General features: G+C 42.5%; 1 protein-coding gene across 2 annotated transcripts; it reads right to left on the reverse strand.

Annotated features, from left to right (window-relative positions):
• Positions 1-1,633: 1,633 nt before the first annotated feature.
• On the reverse strand, positions 1,634-25,616 carry ANXA2 (annexin A2). 2 transcript variants are annotated; one of them, XM_061347581.1, is made up of 13 exons: positions 25,593-25,616; positions 20,595-20,654; positions 17,782-17,881; positions 13,074-13,168; positions 10,274-10,387; positions 8,003-8,093; positions 6,667-6,746; positions 6,294-6,353; positions 5,553-5,646; positions 4,732-4,827; positions 3,676-3,734; positions 2,898-3,020; positions 1,634-2,015 (listed from the first exon to the last, which is right to left on the reverse strand). In XM_061347581.1, exons 2-13 carry the CDS (start codon positions 20,640-20,642, stop codon positions 1,956-1,958), a joined length of 1,020 nt encoding a protein of 339 aa, XP_061203565.1. In that variant the 5' UTR covers positions 20,643-20,654; positions 25,593-25,616; the 3' UTR covers positions 1,634-1,955. The 2 variants fall into 2 exon arrangements, with proteins under 2 accessions (XP_061203565.1, XP_061203564.1); XM_061347580.1 differs by lacking the exon at positions 25,593-25,616 and adding an exon at positions 25,448-25,579.
• Positions 25,617-26,752: the final 1,136 nt, after the last annotated feature.

The raw sequence follows: 26,752 nt of genomic DNA on the forward strand, positions 1-26,752 counted from the left end.
AGGAGACTGATGTGCTTTCTAGTCTACAGTCAGCGAAAATGGTGCTGGCCTTTGAAATCATGCCGGTTTATTTAACACTGCCTTTCTCCCAAAGAAAGACTGCCTGCAATTCTGAACACCCTGTAGCACTGAAGCAGAGCATGCTAGCCATCAAATTCTAGTTGTTCATTCCACTGACTGGAAAAATGCCTGCCGTTTGATTTCTTTTATAGGGCCACATTTGAGCAAGCAACATTTATAGAGATGACTTACCTAATTAGATTCAAAGAGTGATTTGCTACTTCAGCAATAGTTTTTAAATGTAAAGATCTAGATAGAGAGGCATTTTGTAAACAGGTGTGAATGACACTGCTCCATTAGGCATTAAATTGGAGCTGCTCCTGAAAAATAGTTTCATTTGTGCATTTAAGTTACCAATATTTTATCAACTGCAGTGGCTTTACACCAAATACTCTTTGTGGTGTACAGCCAATGGTATTTCAACATGATCTCTCATCCTTTCAACAGCACAACACAGGTTGCTGTGTGTTCCTCATGTCCTTTCTGAACAGTTGATTTTAAAGGTCTCACAATTACCTCCGAGGAGTATATCAGCCTTTGAAACAAGGCAACAAACCAGGTAATCCCTGAGGGAAAACAGCTGACACTTGCAGTTCTGTATTTCCAAAGAGGCAAAAACTGGGAAAGGAGGCAATTATTCAGTCTTATGATAATTATTTAACGTTTATATTACAGTTGCACGCAAAGCCTCTGTGCTCGGCAGCGTGTGGAACGCACAAGAACCTGAGGAGAGTCCTGCACCAAGATGGCTGCTCCCCTCAGCCCTCACACCTGAGGCGCCAATCCCAACACCCGCAGCTCGGGAGAAAGCTTTGCTCTTTGCGCCTTTTTGCTCACATTTGACTGTGCCTTTCGTACAGGAGTAGGAAATAACGTTACAGAAAGACAACGAAAGCGCATTCTACCGGGTGAGCTCACCTCACGGCCGCCACTACTAAAGACTGCAATACCTGACACCGCCCGGGTGGAACAGCAGCCCCGAGCGCCCGGCACGGCTGCAGGAGCACGGCGAGGGACAACACCCGCTCAGCGGCGACTCGTAGCGCTGTGCACGGCCCCATGGCACCTCAGTGCGGGCTGACTGGAGCGGCCGCCGTCACCCAGCGCCTTCCGGAGGGCACAGCCACCGCCCCGCCCCAGGCAGCGAGGCCAGCCCTTGCCCCGCACCGGCCCTCAGATGCGAGGCGGCGGCTAAAGCCTTCCTGAGAGCAGCAGCGCCCCTCGCTGCCTCCTCCTCACCTCTCGGCCCGGTCTGACACAGCCAGGCTGCCGGCCCCAGAGCCGCGGCTTGTGAGACGGGCTCCTTCAGTTGTTTGTGAGGGATTCAAAACTATTCTCCCCTCGCACACAGAGAAAGGTGGGCTGAGGTTTTAGTGAGAAAAAAAAAATGAATTAAGAGAATGGTCTTGCTTCTGCTGTGAAACTGAAACATTAAACAGGGGAAGGGCTTTGAGGCTTCACCCACAACTAGTGAACACTGGGAGGCAAAAGAACCACCACATAAAATGAACGGCGAAGGCGAAATACACATCAATTCACACGGCTTTCAAATTAAATGTGTGAAAGGCACCCGTATTATTAAAGTCAAACTCCAGTTTTATTTGTTTTATTAGAAACGTCGTACAGAGAGGCAGAGTCTTTCACAAGCACTTGTAACCTCGTTTATCTGTGGAAGGTTAGCTTGGCTGCACGCTGTTAGGACCCTTGGCAGAGCCAAGCAGAGCACTGCGGCTGAGGGAAGAGCTCACAGCACGGCAAGCATACTACAACAGGGCTTGGTGCAGATACAAATGCAAGTCAAGGTTAGCTAGGCAAGTCATTCTCTTTATGATTACAGTAAAATGAAGATCAAAAAAAGGCATGTCTCTGGAACTGGGCTTCTTCCATCACAGTTTTCAGTCCTCTCCACCACACAGGTTCAGCAGTGCCCTCTGATAATCCCCTTTTGTGTCTTGCTGTAAAGCAGCGGAAGAAAGAGTACAAAATACAGATGAGGAAACAGTCACAAAATATGAAAGTATATGCATTGTATTCCAAGCCTGTGGGACTGACCAGTTTTGCAGTGGAAGTTGTATCAGGCTGGAGGAGACTATCTAGACTGAGTTTGATTTATGTGTGAATTAAAATTGTTCATCATTCTTGCAACCCAAATGCAAGGCCAAGAAGGGAGAAAAAATTTGGTATGAAAAAAGAGACTCAACACAGGAAAGCTGAAGGACTTGAGTCTGCTCCATCTCACTCACAATTGCAAAAATCATACATCAAGTTCATGATTTTGAAAATCTGCTTATAATCTAAAAATGACATCTTCAGGAAAAGATTCATGTACAATATTATGTTGTGAGGGCGGGGAAAAGACTAGCTTTTAAACAGATGGACAAAATCTTCACCTATGCCCCAAGTTAATAAAACGTAGCACTTATAGCTCCTGCCCTATTACAGAAATGAACAAAAATCACTCCAGCTAAAAAGCCTACTCCTTGGGCATTGAAATGAAAGAAAGAGAGCAGCAATTTGGATGCTCTATTTTCATTCAGCAATCACAGAGCAATTCTGGTTTTTCTGTTCTTTGAGTCTGAAGGTAGGATAGGTGAGCAGAGTTTTCCTTCCTAACACATAGGCACAAAGCCTATCCTGTCTGGTGGCTGGCCAGGAGTTGTACCAGCTGTAGATTGCAAGTTCAAGGTAGGTTTTTCAATAATGCATGGATAACAACTTAATGCTCTCACTACAGCCTCTACAACACCTCCCATGAAGTCTAATGGCACAATGAATCCAGTGAGGACTGCTGCAAAGGTCCATACAACTGATATAAAACGAAAGCTGAAAAAACTTACCTGGATGAAGTAATAGAGAGATTTTCCGTATTTCCTCTTGAATTCACTCTTAATTTTCAGCATGTCAACCTCACAGCGGGAGACCATAATCCTGATCAGAACCTTGTCACGGGTTCCCTTGCCCTACAAGCAGACAATCATTTAGAGATGTAATAGCTGAAATGCATAAAAGGCCACTGTACCTAGTGGTAAGACAACTACAGACAACTGAGATGCAGCATGAAAGATGCAATGACTTAAATCTTCTAAGGTCACCATTCTGAAGCAGGAATTGAAGCATGAGCATACCTTTCTCATTAGCAGTGTTTGACCAACTTCTAGTCACAAAGCTCGTTACTTAATACTGTAAGCAGCAATTCTGGTTCACCAGGACATCCTCCTGGTATTGCCCAATGCCTGCCACCAGGCATTTCCACCCTTTTCTTGAGAAAATGTTTTGAGGCAAATATAGAGTCTTATTTAGGCACTTCAATAAACAGCTTTCTCAGCTATCAGTTCTTGGTTACCTGCAGAAGATGTGTACCTTTGCTAATTACAATGAAATGATCTAATATAGGTCATTATTATAAGATCCCTTCCTATACTTCCCTATACCAGGTGCATATGAATAGATAGTCTAAGCTTGTAACTGTTAATGCTTTTGAACAAAACCAACTCATTGTTAATTTATTCACAATCCAGTCAGATCATATGAATAAAAAGTGCCCAAGGAATCAAAATTCAATGAAACAATGTAAGAAAAATAAGATTAGTAGAAAGAAAGAACAGTCTTTCCTACCTTCATGGAATCATACAGTCTGTCCGCAAAGTACAGCTGCTTGTTCTGAATGCACTGGACTGAAGAGGGAGATAAGAATATAGTTAAATATCCTGCCCATACACGGAGTAGCAGAATCTTGGAGCCATTTTGAAAGACGTAAGTACTCAAAATATGGTTTTCAGCAAAAGCATTTCCAGCAGGGAACATAAAAGATATTGTTTTTACCTCAGCTTTGACTCAAAAGTTGTTTGGCCAAGCTTGCGATTGAGCCACAAATGCTTACAATCTGAGAAAGTATTTCTCTTCACGGCTAATATCATTTCAGAATGCTTAGCCCTCCTCCACACACACAATTCATTCTTCCATTTCTATAAGCAACCTCTTTTCTGAAAACACTCCTTGTATGCTAATCCATGAGAAGGCTCCCTTTCAAGGCTGAGCTCTGTTTATTCTCCATTTGCATTACAGAGCTCTCAGTTCACCCTTAGTCTGAACTGGAATTTTCCTCTTAAACTGCTGACATCCTAGTCATCATCTCATGCCACAGTACCAGCCTTACACTCTTGCTTTCCCATTTCAAACAATTCAGTGTCAAATCAGTCAATAAAATAACAGCCTCTAGCACTCTTCACCACCCATCTTCTCCTCTCACTCTCTCTCTCTCTCTCTCTCACACACACACACACACACACACACACACACACACTTCTCTCTCCAGCCTATGTCTGTATTGAATACTTGATGTGCCAGCCACAGTTTCAACCTTTTAATTTGTTTGGAGAAACATTACACCTCTGTATCAAACAAAAGTGGAACTAACAACAGATCAGAAGTCACAGGTATTTGTATTTTCATCTGGAAAGCAAGATTTGTATTTTGCAGAGGGCAAAAATACACTACTTCTGAATACCTATAATATCTTAAAATACACTAGTGGATCCAATAATGTCAGCATGTCCAGTTTATTTCTCATCCAGCAACACAGAGGAAGCTGGGCCCTACCCTTATCACGCTACACTACAAAAGCATTGAAAAGATCCTATCTAAACTAGTCATTACTTCAGGGTAACTCACCAAGATTAAGGAAGGCATTCTCCAAGTCTCCCTTAACCTCCTTCTTGATGCTTTCCAACATATCATATGGGCTGTAGCTCTTGTACCTCTCAAACACTATGACAAGAAAGAAAACAGGTGAAATCAACACCAGACAAAGAACTGGTATAAGTAACCACCCGTATCAAAACCAGAGATAGCACTGCAGAGACACATGATTAAAAACTATCTGTCCAAGTCCTTCTGAGGCCTTTATCTGAAGTACAGCCTCAAGTCTGGCAGCTGACAGTTAAGTTCCCATGCTACAGCCTGTTTTCCTTGAACACCTCCATAATATGGTACACCACCATCTTAATCCTGTACTAGTATTTTTGAAACAACAAAATGTTGTTGTTTCAAAACATTTAGACCCTGAATAGTCTTCAAATGGCTTTTCCACGGGCTTCTTATACAGTAATATCAGAGCTGCCTTTGAGAGTCTTCACTGACAGATTTAAAAACATGATACAGTGAAGCTACACTAGGCCAGAGAAAGAAGCTAAACAACTTCTCAAGGTCTCCTGCAGCCACGTTTTCTAGATTTCCACATTTTTGTTCTCAGTGTTCATGACATATAATTGAGCATTCTTACACCTGTGTAAGTAAGAGCTCTACACAGACTGTGACATTATCACTTCCACAGAAATGTGTTTTGAAAAAGAATTAACAGCTTGGACATGAATTAAGGCTTATGAGATCGCCTGTGTTTTAGGCGTGCTCCTCATGCTCATTTCAATCTTATCTAGGACAAAATATAACTTTCTCTTATAGAGAAAACAAATAATTTCTCTCTTGAACAGTACCTTTCTGCAGGTGGGGAACACTTCTTTCAGTCATAATGTTGATCCACTTGGGCACATCAGTTCCCTTTCTCTTCACACCAGCATCATAGAGCTCCTGTGGTTAGAATGAAAAGCAAATCATGGATATCAGGAGTTCCACAAGAAGCCACTGCAAATTTATACAATTCCCTATTGGAAACAAGCACTGTTAGAACTGTGTCAGTGGGAGAAACACAAAAGGACATACGGCTGAGTAGATCACCGGGATAAGATTAATGGATTTGATATGAAACTAAGACTAATAACTTTGCATTTACCTCTGTCTACAGAGCTTTACTCTGTATTTTGCTCTGTTTACCTCAGCAGTACTGCTCTTGACAGATAGAGATGTAATAAAAAACATCTGCAGCCACTACGTTCAATGATACGTCTCTCAATCTTACACAATTACTTGGTTGCAATCAGTCCTCACAGTGTATGCGTTTCTTTTGTTAAAGGCTTGCTATCTCTCAACATGCTCATACAGCAAGTGTCTGTATAGGTACTAGCAAGTCAGTAGCCTGTGAAAACTGGTAACTGAAGGTTGTCAGGGTTGCAAGTGGCTGATATCTTGAGAGCATACAAACATTACTGTGCAAGACAATCTGAAATACACATAACTACTTTTATAAATGCTTCTCACTCCCATAGTGTTTTTACTTTCAGTGGCCCCAAAAGCTACATATTAACTTTAGAAATTGAATGGTCATTACCAGCACTTACCCTAGCATCCTGGTCGATCAGTTCATAATCAATGACAGAGTTATCTTCACACCTTTTGCCCTTCAGACAAGGATAGCAGTATTTAGAAGAGGTTCAATAGGCAGTAAGCAGCTTGCTATATACGCATTCTTTTCTCTCTGATTTTTTGAATCTGAATTTGCTAAATGAGTAGCAGTATGCTCTGTCCCATTATGCTGCTGCTATGAATGTCACATTTCTGTCAAAGTACTTTGCCCTTCAACATCTGAATATTTTTTCCCCCCAAAACAGTGAATACACAAGGAAACTGGAAAGTTAATCAAATCCAATTGTTCTGGTGGCAGCCATCAGTCGGCTACCACTAGGAACAGTGGAAAAATATGAAGAGACCTACCTTAGCCAGGGCAACCATTAGCTTGCGGAAGTCACCAGATGTATCTGATATAATGTCCTTTTCCAGTTCTGTCTTGTACACTAGAAAGTAAACAAACAAAATTAAAACAAATGATGTCCTATAAATACTTCTTTACTGTATTTTATGCACACAAACAGCTACAATCTAAGTCACACGTGGAAGACAATGCAAAGGCATGCCTGCGTAGCACAAAACCAACATTGCTGAAAGTTCCCATTCCGTTGAAGTCATTGAAGGATAACAGGAAAGCCTGAGACTATTAAGACGAATGGAATATTATTTTAAGCACAATATCCTGTTAGATCATTCTTAAGAGACCAGCGAACATTTGCTTGTTTGATAAATAAATGTCAAACTCCTGGATTTATGACGGGACAACTGCAATTACAAGTTTTATGCAAATGACAAAAGCTGTTACAAGAAACCAAAGGAATGCTGTGTGAGGTTCTGATCTGGTGTCTAAACATTTTAATTGCTTTCCAAGTGATCACACTCTGTATTGCTACAAAATCATGTTTTCCTTTTCAATAGCAACCTAATTTATAGTAGCAACATTCTCTTTGCTGCTACATATTTTTTTCAATACCAGCCATTAAGACTGCATTGGCTTGGCTTGTCCTTTTTGACTCAGCCAGCACCTCCACAACTGCTTGACAATTACTGAGCATTAGCAAGCAGCGATTTTCTGCATTTCCATCTATTTCTGCTGAAGCTCAGCTCTGAAGCCCAGGGAAATAAACAGGCAGTGGACATCTGCACTACTGAGTGGTGGTAAACCCAACCAGAATGACCAATACAAAAATATAAGGAATATTAAATGAAAAATCATGTATCTACTTGTAACCAATTAAGAATTATAGCTTCAATCAGATAACATGCTTTAGGAAAGTTGAAAAACAGAATATATGCTTTTATGAAGTTTTATTTCATGTCTTTTCTGGCAGGTCTACCAAATAAACTTACAAGCATGCTTCAGTAGATTTCAAATTCAAGTTCTTATTACGCAATTCATCCTAGAATCCATAAATCTAAACCCATTAATTTTGTCGCTATGCACAAAATGCATGTAGCTTGCAAAAAATTCCTTTAGACACAACTTGTGAGTAGTAAATGTTTCCTATAAAGCAATAAGATGAAACTAAATAAAACACACAACTATCCAGGACCTCGGTAGAAAATTGTATCTTATGTCCAACTGCCAAAGAACCAGAGGACATGTTGTGTGATTCTAATAACCACATTCATACCGAGAGGAACTTATCCGAGTAACTTAGTGAAAGAACATAGGCCACTGAACCTTTCAAAGTAAACTTACTTTCCCTGTAGACTCTGATAATTTCACTAAGTTCCTGATTTGTTCTTGAGCAGATGATTTCAATGAGTGTGTCTTCATCAGTTCCCAGGCCCTGCAACACACACAATTCAGTTAAGTGCTAAAAATGAATAAGAGTACTTGAATGGTTAAAAGTATTTTACAGACATCTCTTTTCTCCCAGTCTAACAGTTTCACAACCACTCAGGGATATTTTTTGCTAACTGAACCCAAGAAACCCCAGATGGAACATTTGTAGTTGCCAAATACTTTGAAATCCTGTAGGTATTTTCTCTGGGCAATGTGCATTTGCTGTGTCTGTTACACTCAGTGTCCTCCCCACTAGAGTAACTGGATGAGATCTACTTAGCACAGCCCAAGTGTGATTTCTTCCTGTGCTCTCAGTGGACAGAAAACAAATCTGATTACTAGCATGCAAAGGGCAGCAATCAACTTGTTCTTCCCTGCTTTTTTTTTTTTCCATGTTGGTTCATACAATTCCTCCATAATAAAGGAAAGCCAACGACAACACCATCATCAGCCATGGCCGTGTCTCCAAATCAGCACAGATTTAAGCAGGTTCTGAATTTCTAGCTAATAAATATCCCCTCTTGAATTGTGTTTATTTTCCACATATTGCACAATGCAAAAACACAGCTGAAACAGCATTACAACTAGCTATATTAAAAAATAAAAATGCATTCAGTATGATAAATTAAATATTCAGATTTTATGTTTTCTTGAACAAATGGAACGATTTTAGAAGTATTTCAAAGCCACTTTTGTGATCAATGTCAATGAAGAATCAGTACTTTGAACTAAGCTGCATTATTACTGTTTGAAAAGCAATACAGGTGCTACAAAATGAATGTACTAATATGGCCATGGTTTGCTTGGGAGTACAAAAGGAGTCTGCTGAATAACATCTTGGGAAAAATTCCAATACTGCAGTTCTTCACATGCAGAAAATTGAGACAATTATGTGAAAAACTATCATCTTGGAAAGTATCTGGAATCTTTTTAAGGATTTTCCAAATACTTAAGTATTTCATAAGAATGTGTACCAGAAACATAATTAACTCCTCAATGTCAACCTTCCTTTACCCAACTTTGATTCCCATGTCATAGCTTATGTTGCTCTATGTATCAACTATGTATGGTCATCCCAAATAGAATGCGTCAGATGTAAGACATTAAAACAACAAAAAAAACCCAAATCCCCAAAATAACAGACAGCCATCCTCTACTTAAACCAGAAGAGGGCAGCATCTGATTACTCAAAGCAGGGATTTGGCCCAGAATTGAAGAGTTACCAGCTCCATACTGGGCTAAATTTTTGGATTTGGGGATTTAAATTTTGTTGGGGTGTTGTTTTTTTGTTTTGCTTTCTTTTGGGGGGGTGGATTTCATTGCTTGTTTGATTTTTTTCTTAGTCTGGAGAAATCAATTCACTCGTTTTTTGTGGTAGTTTGGATTTCAGGCATATTTTAATAGTTGGTTTTTAATTATTAAAAACAAAACAAACCCCAAAACTAAACAAAAAAAAAAAAAACCAACAAAACCAAAACTAAAACTGATCAAGAACATTCAGAATTTAACTAATGACTGTCAATCCAAATTCCCAAACTTTAGTTTGCCAAGACAGGCAAATGCCCTGGCATGAGTACCTCTCGAAGTTGTCCTTCAGCGGCTTGCAGAGTAGACATTTCTAAACTCAACACAGTCTCTTTCACACTTGCGTGTGGTTGTAGGAGACTGAACATAGTGAGTGCCTGCTGTGCTGTTTCTCTAAAATCTACTTTTGATGCCCCATCCTCCTCCTCCTGTTCTACACAAAGGCAGGTCTGGTACAGGATGTTCTTTCAAGATCAGCGATATGACCCAGTACCTGGAAACTAGTGTTTAATCTTAAAAATGCTAGCAGAGGATTTAATGGCTCCAGCTAACAGCTGCTCTCCTAATGACCTTTTTGTGCTCTGAACCTGTATTTATGGTTTTTAAGAGCAGTCGGCAAAGCAGCAACCAGCTAGAACAGTCTGTCAGTTCTTCCTGACCTGATGAATTTTGTTTTTTTCCTTATGGAGAGGATTTAATTCACAGTTTAAAAGTTGCACAGCTTCAGAATTTGTCTCATTTTGGATGCCTTGTAGCTGGATACTGAAGCTATAGCGCTCATAAAAAACTTAATGGGTAAGTTAGAAAACTCTGGTCTCAGCTATGAAGCCCCTATTCATTCTCGAATTAACACATACTTAAATTTCAAAGCTGATTTACCTTCATGGAAGCTTTCAATTCAGAGGCATCATACTGAGCTGGTGTCTTCAGCAAGCCCAAGATCACTGCCTCCAAATGACCTGACAGAGCAGACTTGAGAGCTGCAGAAAGTTCCTGTAGAAAAGGAGGGATGATGGAAGAAAAAAATTAAAGCTCACTTCTGATCTCCAGAGAATTGAGCCTGCAGTGCTTGAAGTCTCCAAGCTTGCAACACCTTTTCTTACCCAACTGACAAGGAAAAAGAACATAAAGAGCTTTTATTTTGTGAATGCCTAAGAAAGAAATTAGGGCAAAGGAATTCTTTTTCATCCTTTGTAAAAAAGACAAAATCCACTGGTGGATGACAAAGTGCTGGGAAGCATGGTGCAGACACAGCCGAACAGCTCCACTCCAGTCCTGAAGCACTGACACTTTGTTGGAGCTAACAAGCACAGATGGATCCCAGTCTGATTCCCTGCGGTCAGTGTTCCTCCACCACACTCCCATAGTTTTCCCAGTAGCACTGTATCATTTGTGTTTTTCCGATTATCCCAGCCCTTTACTAGCTGAGACATCGGAAAACTGACCGCACAGTTATTCCACCATACAGGCCCAGTTCCCAAGCAGCTGAAGAGAAAATATTGTCCATAAGCACAGAAAAATTATCCCTGTCTTCAAGGAAACCACCAGGAGAGCTCAGTCAAAGTCTCTGTTGTTAACCGACAGTCAATCCTAGAGAGTGAAATGAGCAGGTATGTTCACTTCACAGGACGCTTGCAGATTTGTAGCAAATGAAGTCAGAGGCATGCCCTCTTTTATGGGTTTCAGATGAAACTTCAATAAAGCTAATTATCAGCTTCCTTGTGGGATAGTTACAAAGCTGAAACCCCTGGCATCAAGCCATGAATTCATTCCCTAAACTGAATTTAAATCTATAGAAGGGAATTGCTACATTTCAATGTGTGAACTTGATGAGCAGGTGAAGAGAGGGTACAGAAACTGACCTCAGAGAAGTTGGTACCAGGGCGGCAAGGAGCCAAGGCAGCCTCTTCCAGCCACCTATTTTAATCCAGAACACTAATTCACATATGCTAATACTGTGTGCACCTACTGCATGGATTGACCAGGATAATAAATGGGGGTTTGGGGCATCCAGCTGTTTCAGTCTAAGAAACATTTTAGTACAATAACTCAGTTTTGGAGACATCAATTTTTTGTGTGAAAACAGGTTCTTCAGTCACCAGCTGAAACACCAAAGACACCCGATGCCTCTAATAAATTTCCAGACAATGCCATGAATTCCAGTTAGCTGAGAGAAGTTCTTGCAGCCCCAGTATTCACTGGTAGCTCCATTAACGCTAGTCAACTGCATAGATCAAACACCCTTCTTCAAGACAGTTTTGGTTAGACACAGCTCAGCTCAAAGCAATGAACATAGAGGTAGGTCTGTGACTTTTAAGAACTGTAACGATCCACTAAGAAACCCTGCAAGACACAAACTGAGCAGCCCTGTACAATACAGCACATCACCAAAGAAACCTGCTCAACCTGCTGCCAAAGGAAACCATGAAGTTATACCTACGTGTCTTCTCATATGTCACTTCCTCCTCTCCTGCTGTTCACTTGTTTTTCACTAGGTGGTTTCTACTGCAAATTCCATTGTTTCTACAGACTGTTTTATTCTTTGGCACTTGATAGACTCTATAAATTCAGTTTGCTCTTGGGTTGCAGCAAGGGAAAAGGTGAGAGAGAAACAGATGAAAAAAAGCTGCAGCTTTTGTTGACTGCATTTGTGCGGTCATGCAAAACCTTTAGCAAAGCTTTAAGCGATACATGTCACTACCAGGGAACACTCCTGTGCACAACACACACAGTGATCGCAGGCTGTGACCACCGGGTGCAGACGTGTGCACACATGCATGTGTCCAGCCTGAGCATGCTTCTGCATGTGCCTCTATCAGCTACACATAAAAGTTGGTGACATTCCCAAGTTTAACTCTAGATTTACATTTGTGTTCAGATGAGCACTCTGGGCTGCTATTAGAGGACAACCATTTGGGGTCTGGAAAACCTGAAAGAGATATATTCATCACAATCCTAACTCTAGACAAATTTCCTCTTTTTTTGTGGGCACACAACTTCAATTATAGTAAGTTTCTCAACACTTCAGAAGTCAGGAGAACAGCTCTTGCCTTCCAGATAGCAAGACTCATTATTCAGAACTCTACGCGTTTTACAGATTTCTCTCCATCTCTCTCAGTACCCAAGCTATTTCTAACAGGAGAATACCTAGTGATGCTTCAACTCACTTGATTCCACATCTGCAGTTTCTAGTACAGCTAACTGCAGTTTTTCTTTATTTAAGCTAGCTCTGTGAATAGAAACAGAATACTTCCTTATGCTGTGTTGTCTTAACAGCAACAAAGCAGTCAAACAGAAAATTCAATCCCCTAAGTCATCCCCCTTTCATCTTTTCCTTCAAACTGAGGCATTTCACCTCAATGGCTTTTTGCTGCTGTTTAACATATTTCACTAGGGAATCCTGTGGCTGGCTATGTCACCCATCCTGACTTCTGGCAGTGGTATTTCAGTCAGACTTCAGTCCCAGTTGTGCACACTCAATAAATTTGGAAGTCCCACCAGTCCTAAACTGTGGCAGCACGGACAAAGTAAATGATCCCTTAATTTCAGCAAAAAGAAATATACCAAATAATACTCATCTCCAGTTTGCACCTAGTTAATGGTGAAACACGCAGGCCCTGAAAAAAAAACTAGCTGCCCACAAGAAGAATTGAACACTTGGTATTTCTTCATATTTTACCTTTTTGGTTCTCCTCTGATAGGCAAAAGCAATATCCTGCCTCTGCTCATTGCTGCGGTTTGTCAGGATGTTGATGATGGTGACCTCATCCACACCTACAAAGACATATGACAGAGTTAAAGAAGCTGTCATGTTACTGTGTTCTTTATAGTAGTATGTTCTCTGAAACCCTCTTCATGTTTTTTCACAATGCAATATTCTACTTGATAGCCTCATGCCCTTAGCTCATGCTGAGGCAGACCTAAATCACTACTCTGCATTCACATTCTTCTGGCCTGCAGAAAACAAAAGGCCCCATATGTCTTAGTTACAAATTTGGGGTTGAAAACAGGCTGACTGCACATTTTGGCCATAACCTACTCCTGCACATTTTAAAGTGTTCCCATTTTATAAAAGAAAACAGATTCTCCAGTCCAGAAACAGACACAGACTCAGACACACACACACACACTGGGCCTTTCAGCTACTGCAGAGCCACAGCATAAGCCAATGTCTTGAACTTTTTAAGAAATTCTGAATTTAAACCATTCTTGGTATTCAAAAAAGACAAATGACATTTTCAAGTTTTACCACAATTGTGAAAAGATAGAAGACTGCAAATGACTGTGTCCAAGTTTCTTATTCATATGCTTTGTGGATGGAAACATGAAGTTAACTCACTGCTCTGGCATTTAATGGAAAACGTGTACTTGCACTTCACACTTGGGAATCACCCTGCATGGACAGGATGCTGACTCACATCTGCTGAGCTGGGGTGGAGCAGGAGGCAGCTCATACAGTTTTCGTTGCTGTTCACTAAAATCTCTGGAAGTTTCAGGGTAGTGAAACAGAAGTTCATTTCTAAATTAATTCTGGCTGGGCAGGTTTTATCAGTGCCTTTCTATCAATGGGCAAACACAAATTTGATGTTGTGGCTCTCCTTTTTATTCTTACTTTTTTTTAAAAAATACAGGAAAATTCTAAGAGTCAATCTGCTGCTCTGGTAAGATCACAGTTCTATGGCCCAGTCAGCAAAAGAAGATGAAATGAACACGTCCAAAGCGATCAGTTAGAGTTGCCACTTGTTTTGGTTTAAAGGCACTGTACTTGAATCTCCATGGGCCCAAACAACAGCACCAGCATTGTTCTGAACAAAGCATCCAATATGGACAGTCACTTTGCTTTCAAGGTGCGAGCAGAGCTAACACACTTTCATTTTGCAAGAGCTGGCATGCATTCATTCAGCTAATGTATTAGAAGTCTCTTCTCTTACACTACGTCTTCAAAGACAGAATACCAAAAGCTATTTCTGTGCTAACAGCATCCAGGTACTCCAGAGATCAATAATCTACATGTCTGTATGAAATGGAATTCTGGCTCACCTCAAATTATTAGTGGGAGATGTATGTGATTAGCCCTTGTGAGACCCCAACACCATTATGCATCTGGTGCCAAGACAGTCCTAGAACTACCTGACTGAGCTCATGATCTGCAGTGTCTTGTTTTCCTTGGGTAAACCCCAGATCCCAGTGGAGTCAAAGGGAAAAAATTAGATAAAATAAAAACAGTTTCAGCTGTGTTTTGCTCAGCGAGATTTCACTAAACCCAACCCATGTTGCAATGAGATATTTCTTTACTGACAATATTAATACTCTGAATATGTGGCTGATGCAGTTTGGGGGGTTTCAGGCACTATCCTCCCCTAGAAGCATGCCAGCAGATTTCCTCTGAACTTTCACTTCATAACATTAAAAACTCTGTTTAAAGGTACAGGCATCATGTTGGATACACTATATAAACAGTGAAATCAATCTTTACACCTTGCCATCGTTTTACTAATTTCTGGGTATAATCAATTTATCATAGACATATTTCTAAGCAATTTCCTACAACAAACCTGTGTTTGAACTCTGCCAGTCACGGAACAAAATAGTACACCATGAGACCTCAATAAAAGGTTGCAGTTTAGGTTGCAAGTAATGAACTATTCATAACATAGTCTGACAATAGAATTACCTAACAAATTATTTGAGACACACAAAGTCTCAATGCTAGGGAATAACTCAGAGACACAAAAGAGACACTTCAGCAGTCTTCTCTCCTACGAAGAATTAAAAGGAAACCTAACATATGCTCTGTTAGTACTCTTCTAGTTAATTTCTTCTATTTAGGCTGCTATACTTGAGCTAATCTATAGACAGGGCACAATAGAGTATTATACAGAAATAAAGCAGCCTCTTATCCTATACAGCAGAAAGCCAACATCTACAAAGGACACGCTAAGGCACTAGATGAAGTCACCACAGAACCACTAAACAGCATAAAAATGAAACAGGCATAGCACTGACATTTATTACAAAAGGAACAAACCAGAACTGCAATGAGTTATCTGCATTAGGCAGACTCTAGTTTGAACTACTGCTAACTACAAACCTGTTTTGTACCATCTAGAGCCACTTTTGCACATCTGTGTGAACAGCCTTCTAGACTGTTGGATATACATAAATACCCCCTGCATTTAACTCAACTCCACACAAAGCCCAACGAAGGGCTGGGCAATGTATTTGTGCAGTATACCTTCTGCAAAAAGATCTAAGTCCCAGTAAACGCATCACAGTATTTCCCACAGATCCCACGGTACATAAAAGATGTCTGACCTCTGAGGAATCAATCTGCAGAATGTGAATGAATATTAGACTATTTAGATATTAGATAGAGCAGAACAGTCAGACACTATACTCCAGATCTTTGCCCCGAAACAAATATGCAGCTGTTGTTCAGCCAGTAAAAAAGTTTCACCCATTTCACATGCCATCACCAAAACAGAGATTCAGGACTCTGTTCAGGGAGTTTGCATTACTGAGAAACAGCTGGAGAATTCATAAGATGGGAACTCTTCAAAACCCGTATGTACTTTAGAAAATTCACATTTTAATAGATTTTCTGTATTACCAGATCAAAATATCCTGTAACGAAGCATTCAAAGTCCAAGGAAACAGCACCTGGAAGAAGGATCCTAACACTCTCATTCTTTATTTCCCACAGGAATACTTCCTTTGAGAAGGTCTTTATGGTAAAGATTCAGTGATAAAACCATAAAGAGATCCTCCCTTTTAAAGCCACCTTCCCAGAAAAGCTCCCATATAACAATCTAATAAACAGAGATAAGCTCAATCGTATAGACATGCAGGTCGATGAAAAAGTTTCCCTATTATTCGTTCAGAGAGTTGGGAATCATCTTTAACAAAATGTTTCCATGTCTCTTAAAACGAAACTCAGCAAACTCTTGTCTTTGCTGGAAGAAAGGAAAAACCCAACATGACCTTGACTTTCCTGACTGGAAAAGCTCTTCTCCTGCCTACAATACTGCAACTTCCTTTTGCATTAATTGAGTGTTCAAATGTGTAAGTTTGTACCTGCCCTGAAAGTCTGAAGGTCTATTTGACACATTTGGACTTGCCCTGTAATCAGAGCTGTAAAGGATTATTAAGCCTAGACAAACCTCTACACACACACAAAGCATCTTCTGCCAAACACGATGACATTTACCTCTCTCTTGCAAGAGTATTTTTGACAATAAAAGCAAACCATATGATGATTCAAAATCAGAACTGAACCTACTGTGATGAGCAAAGGATTTCTACAGTTAAATTAAGAAATCTTGTGAAAGGAAGAGTTAGGGAGGGGCAATGTTTTACATTTCATAGCAAGTCAAACATGTGCTTTGTTGGCACTGATGGCAGACTGCATTTCTTCCTCATGAGAAACCATTTGGCTGTTAAGTTTCTCCCTCTCCTGACATGTAGGCAAAAGACTTGGCAGTTCCAGCTACACCTAGCCTTGCTTCTCTGGCCTGGAGGAAGTCTGGGAAGCACGGCACACCTTTTGTTTGTTCCAGAGCAGGACTAGGACAGAGGATCACTGCCCTGGGAATACCACCAAGGAATTACTCCAGAGTTGTAGTTCATACTCCAGGTACTCCTAATTGTTTCAGTATTCCAGGTTTTAATGTGCAGCTGCATCTCTGCCCTGCTCCATTATGGTTTCCTACTAGTCAGTGGAAGTGATGGATGCTGGCACTGAAATAAAGAGATGGAAGCCTGCCTGAGAGCCTGGTTCAGAGAAGCAGAGGCCTCTCACATTGCCTTCCCCCTGAAATACTGCAAAGTCATTTCAGAAACTAGATACCATTGTTTCTAGGACTTTCTCAGACCCAAATTAATACAAGATACGTAAGTATTTAGTTCAAAAACTGTGAGAAAAATGTTCAAACCAACCCAATGCAGCTGTCTGGAGAGCTGAAAGGAAGAAAAAACGCCCAATCCAATAATCCAGTAGAAATCCATTATTCAGAGCTTGGTCCCAAATCTGCCATAGAAGCTGACACTTCATTCTCAGTGGCAGAAAAGTAGTAGAATTTGAAGTACCAATGGATCAAGAGAAGAAAGCAGACATTTTCATCAGTGATAACCTCAACAACTCTTGGCTATAAACTTCAAAAGTATGCTTAAAGCATGCGTTTACAGAGCTCAAAATCTAACTTGGTCAAGATTTCATCTCTGAGGTCTGAAAAATCTAAGACCACCTAAAATAGGTAACCTCCAGTACAGATATTGAAACATTGCTCAGGAGACATAGCACCTTTTTCTTTTCTATTCTATTTTCCCCCCTCCCCAAGCCAGCATTCTACCTTACAAGCAGAATCAAAGCCACAGCCCACATTCCTCACCTTTGGTCTTGATGGCTGTTTCCAAGGCTGCAGCATCCCGGTCAGCATCAAAATTTGAGTAGGCCTTAACTGTGGCATAGGCACTTGGTGGGAGAGAATGCTGGAAGAAGAAGAACCACCCCAAAGTTAAATCATGTAACCCTGTCCTCACTGCAGGTAAGGAAACACGTGCCTCTTGGTTAACTGCTATTTTGACACATATTTAAGTTCAAGAACTACCACTGGGTTACATCAAAATGGAATTCTTCCAGGATCCACTGAACTCTGTTCTGCTGATGCATGTTGTTCTGAAATACACTCACAGCCATGCTTACAACGAAGAAAATATACATATATTATATGTATATAACCCTAACACATTCCAAGTTTATTCACTAAACCTCAGGCTTCTATGATGTGGAGTTTTCTGGCTAGATCTAAAGGAAATGGACTACAGAAAGCTAATTCAAAGACTGTTTAAGTTTGAAGTATTTCAGATTTGAAGCCAACACTTTACTTTGGATTATAGGGTAGAATTTAAAAATAGTAGAGGGAGATGGAAAAATAGCAATGAGTAAGTCAGAATTTACTGGAGACATAAACTCTGGAAGGAAGGCATAGTGACCAACACTGAAATTGCCAGAGCTGTTTCATAAGTGCACTAACAGTTAAGCTTTCCTGTTAGAGATCCCTGGAAACTTTTGTTTCAGTCCTTAACTCCAACACAAAGCCAGGTTCATAAAACAACTAAGCTATCTTAATATCCCTGGAGGACCTTTTTCCATGCAAATTGTTATAAAGAGGACAAATTTTAACTAAAAAAATCCACTACATTTGACTCTACGCTACTGAGGTCCCACTGTCCCAAACAGATTCCTTCAACAGCGACCACTGTCTCCTCTTGAGACAGTGTGTGTTACGCTGTGGAGAGAAGTCAAAAAAGCACCAATAAACTGAACCATTCCTTCTTTTGCCTCTTACCATGGGCTCAATCTAGAAAAATGGTCCCAGTTTGGCCCTTAGTCATACCACAAAACACAGCCTTTCCTGTTAGCAGATCAAATTGCTAGCAGCAACAGGAACTGGAGACATGCAGTGTCGCCTAGGAGAAATCTGTGTGCCTGGAAGACTACTAAACTAAAGCCCATTAGTAGACACAATCATGTGGCACATTATCTAATTAACTAGCACTCTCGATTAGCTGAAGCAAGTCACCTGGTGAGCTAAGCAGAGTTGGGTACCTCTCCTCCCACCCATCCAAAGCTCCATGAGTCACCTCGACAGAGTGTTTTACTGTAAGATGATCCTGCACTCTTGATAAAACACAGCGTATTTGCAATTTGAGGGCCAGCTTTTCCTCTGTCCTGTGGCAGAGGAGATGTAAGTACTCGTACCGTGTTTTCAGACAACAGTTTTTCCAACTGATTTTCAGTTTCTTCATCTTGAAATAAATCAATCACTACATCACTGATGCACAACACAAGAATTCCTTACTGCACAAGACAGGGCTTAGGTTCAGCTGCAACCATTCTGTAAATGTGTGGTTGAAGTACTGTGTTTAACATTACTGAACCTGCTGAATCATTGCTTGGGGGAACTGAGCATATCCTTTATGCAGAATAGCTACTACGTGATTCTGGCTTCCAACTTAGGATCTACAGAACAAACCAGCCCCCGATATTTCTTACACTGTATGGCAGGATTTCTGATGACAACGGAGCAGTATTCCAATTTGACTTGTGCAACTACTCACAAGCACCACGGGAAGAAAAATTTCTGCCCTTGAGAACAAATACCTCAAATAATATTCCAGTAATTCTCCACTGAAACAAACATGGCCAAGAAATCTGAAGGGCTGACTGCTTTTGCAGTACAAAATCAGCTTTGCTACTTACCTACAGTGCATTAGCCACTTTTTCGCAAGAGCTCTTCCACAAACATCATATGGCATAATTTATTTCACAACAAGTTCAAAAATAGGGAAAAAGTTTGCTCGTACTGACCTCAGATCTGGAGTTCATGGCTATAGAATTTAAAAGTATAGCAGGTTTATAAGCAACACGATGAGATAACGCATGGATAGAATTCACTTCCTCTTCAGAACAAATTCATGATATGCTATACTGACACTACACTGGGAATCCCACCATCTAATGTTGCAACAGAAGAAATCAGAGTGTGGCTTTCTGGTATTGCAATAAAACTAGGAAGCAAGTTCTGATGTGGTGGGAAACACACCATCAAAACCAAGAGTCTTCATGCTTTTCAAAACAAAAATTAAGACAAGTAGTTTGAGAAAATAAATCTTTTCAAGAGGCAGTTTGGTTTTGGTGACAATTGTAAGATGCCAAACATTTTCATTCTATTAAGTAGTGTTCTCCATTTCCCCATTTTTCATGGGGAGGGGAGACAGCGCAGATGACGGATGAAAACTCGACAGATGTCAGCAAACCCAAACACACTTCCATCTCATCATCCTTAACTCACTTATTCCTTTGGAAGAAAGAGAGACCATCAATGTGAACTAGCCATTCAGTCTGTCCTGTGATTTCTCTCATACAGCCCAGCACATGAACTGCTCATGCTGCTGGCGAGTTTGAAGACCTGTCATTTGCTAGTCACCTCAAATAATTGTCCTATGGTTTACGGCTGCTTTGTGGATGAAAACTGATCACTCCTGACTAGATTTTGGATTAATGCCAATTTAAGTAGAAGAGGTGTGTGGAATTTTGTAAACCATACGGCTCAGTACATCTGTTGGTAGAGAGTCTTGCAAAAGAAACAAGATGTGCCGGCTAGGTAAACCAAACTTTTCTTGCTTAGATAATACTTACATCTCCTTCAAGGCTGAGCTTGCTTAAAATTTCATGAACAGTAGACATCTTGAAAGAATGCTGGAGAAAAAAGAAATAAAACAAATAAACTTGTAAATGTATTTACAACTCCATCGAGGTGTTACACAGTCCTGAAAGGCTGCAGCACTGAAAGTGACACTGTTCAATGAACCTGCTAATCCCAAGCAAGGAAGCAGACTTAAGAGTTTCCAAGCCACGCCACCAGTAATAATTCAACAGTGAGAGGTCTTAATTCCATTGTACAATAAAAAGCTACCTTTAAGCCTTAAAAATGCATTTCTTCTGCATTTAAAATATTTAAACTTAGGAAGTGGAGAATCTCTACCTCAGAAACAAAATCAACTAAGCTTAAAACTCACCACCAGGAAAACTGTGCAGAAACATTATATCCTGGTCAACCTCAAAGCCAAATGCAGCAAAAAGTAGTAGCATTTAAATCAGATGCTTGATTCTTCAAGTACTCATAGAATACATTGGAACTATTTATATTAATGCAGACACTGTATAAAGTCATAACACTGTTTAATCCTGAACACAGGCAACCAATGCCTCTAATAGCATATGGTTTTGTAGTGGCTCCCCATTAGTTAAGGATCACAAGACAAGCTACAAACACCAGTTAGTAAGAAGGCTGTCAGATACTAGGTAACAAGGACTCTCTTAAAATGACAGCTCCAAAAGTAAGAGCCATTGAGGCAAGATAATCAACATCACACATCATCAATAATCCAGTCTGGACAGGGCTTTGAGCAACCTGGTCTATTGGAAAGTGTTCCTATCTGTGGCAGGGGGTTGGAACTGGACCTTTAGGTCTTTTCCAACCCAAACCATTCTGTGATCATTGTTCCATTGCCAGAACCTGCATAACAACATCTTGCTAACATACAGAAAGAAAAATAGGGAAAACCCCAACCCAGAGACAGACTATACACACTGCAGAAATGAACACTGATGTGGTATGCTTATGTTACAAGGCACTGCCTTTTTTCAGCTCTGGTTTCTTTCCAGGGAAGTTTGGCAGAGCTGTTTTACTCTTTTATTGGAAGGGTCTCTTAACTAAGTAGGATTTTTTTTCCAAATGTTGTAAGCCAGAGGCAATATTTAAGAGGCCTGATATATTCCCAAAACCCTACTCTCAAATTCCTCTACTGAAAGGGCAGGCATGGACACTTACATTCCCCCCTAGTCACCCAAGTTCGCACCTGGAGCAAGTATTACTTTGCCTGTTGGAAGTTAAACCTTGTTTCTCAGGCACTCCACGATCAAGCTGTGGAGAGCATTATCCAAAAATGGAGTGTTAGCTTGATGAGAGGTAGGAAAGAAAAGACAGCAACACCTCAAGGCCACTGACATTGCACCGACTGGTAACTGAGCCTGGCACCAAAACTGCACTGGTTTCACTGCTGTCACCAGTTCCCCAAGTCCAGCTCCCACACTCTGCAAGCCAACTCCCAGCAACTGTGCAGCCAGGCCTGGGCATGGCCTTGCAACTGGTTGCGAGAGTCTTCTTTTATTCTCCGTCAGTCTCTGTTCTGCTGGTGCTGGGGCTCTCCCAGGCAAGCAGTACAGGCCACTGAGGCACATTTCCCAGGCAAACCAAACTCCTCTCCTGATCAGTCTGAAACCAGCAGCTCAGAGAACCAGCACAAAATTTGAAACAGTTCCTTAATCATGGGGATCTGGTTAAAACTATAGAACAAGTGTTTATTTTTTGTTTTAGCTCTCATAAACGTACTGCACCTGTAGACAGAAAATTGAGAAATCCTTACTTTTTAGCAGGTATAGTAAATGTTATAAGAATAAAATGCAGAAACACAATTAGATGGCTTTTGTAGTCTAACTGCTGTAATCACACCTTTCCTCACTTAGGATACAGAAAACCTTTCATCTTCTGAAGTAACATGGGTATAAGTGACAAAAGTAACTTTACTTCAACGGAAAATTAAGATCCCAGAGAATCAGAAAAATAAGACAAAGAAAGAAAATCAGTCATGCATCAATTTATTTGACAATCTTTTTTGGAGCAAAAATCCAACCCAGCCCTTTAAAGACTGGCTACAGAATTGTAACAGGTTGCTACCTGCTACTGGCACTATTAACCATGCTGGTTAGAGGGGGATGATGTATTACTGAGTCATGAAATCCTTAATGTTTACGCTTAATAAAACGAAGTACCTAACAATAAAACCTTTGTACTCTGACAGCATTACAACCAGTACAAAGATGAGCAACTCAAGTCCTGTAGTCTCGCTTGTCAGAAAGAACTGAAAAACACCAGTGAAAACTGAAGCAAAGCAACTGCAGCATAATCTTTCACAAAACAACCATGGAACAGCTTTTTGCAACACTTCTGCTTCTAAATCAATTAAAACCAACATTGAATCAGGCTTGTTGGAACAAAAACATTGAACAGAGTCCAAGAACAGAACTATCACACCCTCACTTGAGTTGGAAATGGGAGGTTCATACCATCAGCACACAGCAAGGCTTATAGCAACCAACCAGCCATCAGCAGCAAGCTGGCAAAAGGAAAAAATGGGAGGTTTTGCAAGAAGCTTTGCAGAGAAAGATCTTTCCTGGGAGAACAAATGCATCTCTTGTCACACCCTGCTTTGTAAGGCACTCATGTCTGAGAACAGACTCTCGCTGTTCTCTGAGGGACTGATTTTATCTGATGTAGTTTTGACAAGTTCTGGGAAGGTCTGAACATGCAAACAGAAAATACTTGCACTAACTTGTTCTTCCATAAACTGGAAAGGAATCAATCTCTACCTTGCAGGTGTAAACTAATACTTCAATACCCTAAGGCAAGTTTCTACAACCAGTTTTCCTCTTAAATCCACATGACGTAAACCATAATGTTGCTCTACTAAAAAAAACAGCATCTCTTTTGAACTTGACCCCACAGTAATTAATTACTGATTTGCAAACCTGTTGTTACACCGGGACTAGTCTATATTCAATACCTTATTTCCATAACTGTTTGGTGACAGAAAAGCGTGTGTTTAAAACCAGTCTCATATCTCAGTTCCCAGAGGCAGCTCCCACACATTAAAGCAGAAAACACCCATGTGAGCCATCCAAAAAGTATCGGGTATGCACAAGCAATCACAGTGCTCAATAAGCAGAATTAGCATTTTAAGCAGCACTTATTATATGTCCATAAACAGAGATTGAGCAATGGGTGTTCCCAGACATCTGAGCCAAGGAAACGGCATCCCCAGAATGAGAGAATGGAAAGTCTTTCACTTGGAGGCTGTTTATGTCAGGTCTCCAAAAAGTAGGGCATGGTCCAACAGAGGAAAGGAGGGAGAGTGAGGAAGATGTGCAGTATCTGCTGTACGTGGAATAAGGACTCAGAATAATGCAGTTATATACAGTGCTAACCAACTGCACGTACCATAGCTCCCCAGATCACCTGGGACAAGGTTCAGCAGAACACTGAAAGGCACCACTTGGAGAAAACATCAATTCTAAAGGAAAGGATTTCAAACCCCTTTGTACCACAAAGATACTTCAACTGTTCTCTTCCAGACTCTGCTAATAGCTTGGGATGTTCAGTTCCAGGAAGACACTATGCACATACAAAATGAACGACTTTTATTTCTCCTTATTCAAGTTATTCTCACTTCTGGGACTTTACAGGAAAACCACTTTATCAAGGCAAACTATTTGATACATTAGCTAATGGAAACCATTCTCAGAAGGGCTACTACTCATGACAAGTAGCTCCAACAACAGAAAGCCAGCACACCTATGGATGGATCACTCAAAGGCACAGGGGTTCCAAAAGACCCCTTTACTCTTGACCTGCAAGTTGGATTCTGCACATCTCTGAACAGATATGGCATTTGAACACGAACATAAGAACAACTAGCATCAATGAGAATGAAAGCTGACATTTGTAAGAACACAACCCACTTCTGCATGACTATCTGATATCATTTTACTTTTCTTCCTGCTAAAGTACACGGCCACATTCCTTTGCCCTGTCTCCCCTCCTCGCTCGAGGAGGGGGAAGTGGTGTCCAGGCTGACTCACCAGGCAGCGGCAAGATCTCAGCAATCCTGCTCACAGACGCGGCAGGGTGGGACAGCCGCGCCCAGCCAAGCCTCGCTCCGAGAGCGAGGAACCGCACAGGGCTCCCTGAAACGCCGCGGGTGTGATCGGAGGCCAAACTCGGGGATCACTGCCTACCCGGAACACTGCCTGTGCAAGGGCTTCTCTTGTGCCCGTGCCAGCGGCCGCAGCATTGCCAGCGGCCGCACCCGGGGAGGAGGGCAGGGGCCGTAGCCCCAGTCCGAGCCCGACGCACGGGGCCCGCAGCCGGGCGAACCCCGCCTTCAGCGCCCGGCGCGGAACAGCCGCGTCGCTTCGAGGCTCCGGGCTGAAAAGTGAACGTACGCTACCATCGCTGACCCAGCTGAGCTCGGTGCACCTCCGCGAGAAGGAAAGAGTATGTGGGGAAGTTTGACCGAGTTTGGGAGCGGTTCCGCTTCCCCTGAGCGCTGCCGCCACACCCAGAGGTGCTGCGAGCGCATGAAACTTCCCGAGGGCAGCCTCGCCCTCAGAGGCCCCGGTTCCGACGTGAAGCCGAGCACAAAGCAGTAACTAACGGGAGCACAGCGCCGGAGGACGAGAAGGAAGAGAAGGGAAGACGAGCGCGGGTCGCAGCGGGGCAGCGGCCGCACCCAGCCACCGCCCCGCGCCCGCTCCGCTCCCGCCGCCCGCAGCCCCGGCCCGGCCCGGCCCGGCCCCGCGGGGCTGCTGCTGCCTCCCCCCTCTCCGCTATGCTCCGTTCCGCGCTGCGGGGGCGCCGGCCTCGGGCTCACCTGGCCGGGGCGAGCAGCTCGGCTCTAGCGACGGCTCCAGCGGCGGCTGCGGCCCGCAGCGGCCCGGGCGGGGTTTTAAAGGGCCGGGCGGGTCCTGCCCGCCCCGGCGCCCACCCGCCGGCCCCGCGTCTCGGCGCTGACTCACCCGGCCGCGCCCGCCTCCCGCCGCAGGGACGGGGTGGGCAAGGGCCGGGGCAGGAGCAGCCGCGTCCTCTGCACCGTGCCCTGCAGCGCCCCGGTCCCGACAGCACCGGGGGGGCACCGGTAGCTGCACCCTGGGGTGCGGGGTTCGGATCTGCCGTCGCTCCCCTGCCCCGCTCTCTGCACAGCCGCCCGGACTCCACTGAGCTGGGCATTCGCTGCCACCCGTCAGAACGGCTCCCGCTCACCCCTGGGCTCTGGCACAGCGAGCCCAGTGCCCTGCGGCTATGGCTAAGACCGCTTCGAACCGACAGTACTTAAGTCAGGGCTCAGAGTGCAGTATGTGTCTGAGCTGTAAGAAGTCATTCAGTCTTTTCTGAGTGACCAACAGAAAAGGACCTGGGGGTGCTGACTGATGGCTCTGAACATAAGCCAGCTTGTGTCCAGGTAGCCAAGAAGGCCAACAGCATCCTGGCCTGTATCAGCAATAGTGTGGCCAGCAGGACTGGGGCAATGATTCTCCTCCTGTACTGGGCACTGATGAAGCCGCACCTCAAAACCTGTGTTCAGTTCTGGACCTCTCACTACAAGAGAGACATTGAGGTGCTGGAGCAGGTCCAGGGAAGGGCAGTGAAGCCAGTGAAGGGCTTGGAGCACAAGTGTGATGGGGAACGGCTGAGGGACCTGGCTCGGGGGGCGGGGGGGTTAGTCTGGAGAAGAGAAACCTCAAGGGGGAACCTTACCACGCCCTACAAGTGCCTGACAGGAGGGTGGAGCCAGGAGGGGCTGGGCTCTGCTCCCAAGGAACAAGGGATGGGACAAGAGGAAATGGCCTCAAGCTGTGACAGGGGAGGTTTAGACTGGATATTAGGAACAAATTCTTCCCCAAAAGGGTGATCGGGCATTAGAACAGGCTGCCCAGGGCAGTGGTGGAATCACTGTCCCTGGAAGCGTTCATAAACCATGTAGACAAGGCTCTCAATGACATGGTTTAGTGGTGGACTTGGCAGTGCTGGGGAAATGGTTGGACTTGATGATCTTAAAGGTCTTTTTCCAACCTATTGGTTCTATGACATATGCCATAAGCAATAACACTAGAAGACTGATACACAAGCTCTGCAGCTCACTGTACTATGCTCAGATAACGCAAACAGGCCACAGCAC

The sequence above is a fragment of the Neopsephotus bourkii genome, unplaced genomic scaffold (genome assembly GCF_033783945.1).
Source record: "Neopsephotus bourkii isolate Nb327-2 ecotype Australia unplaced genomic scaffold, CSIRO-AGI_Nbou_v1 NB_318, whole genome shotgun sequence".
Lineage (NCBI taxonomy): Eukaryota > Metazoa > Chordata > Aves > Psittaciformes > Psittacidae > Neopsephotus > Neopsephotus bourkii.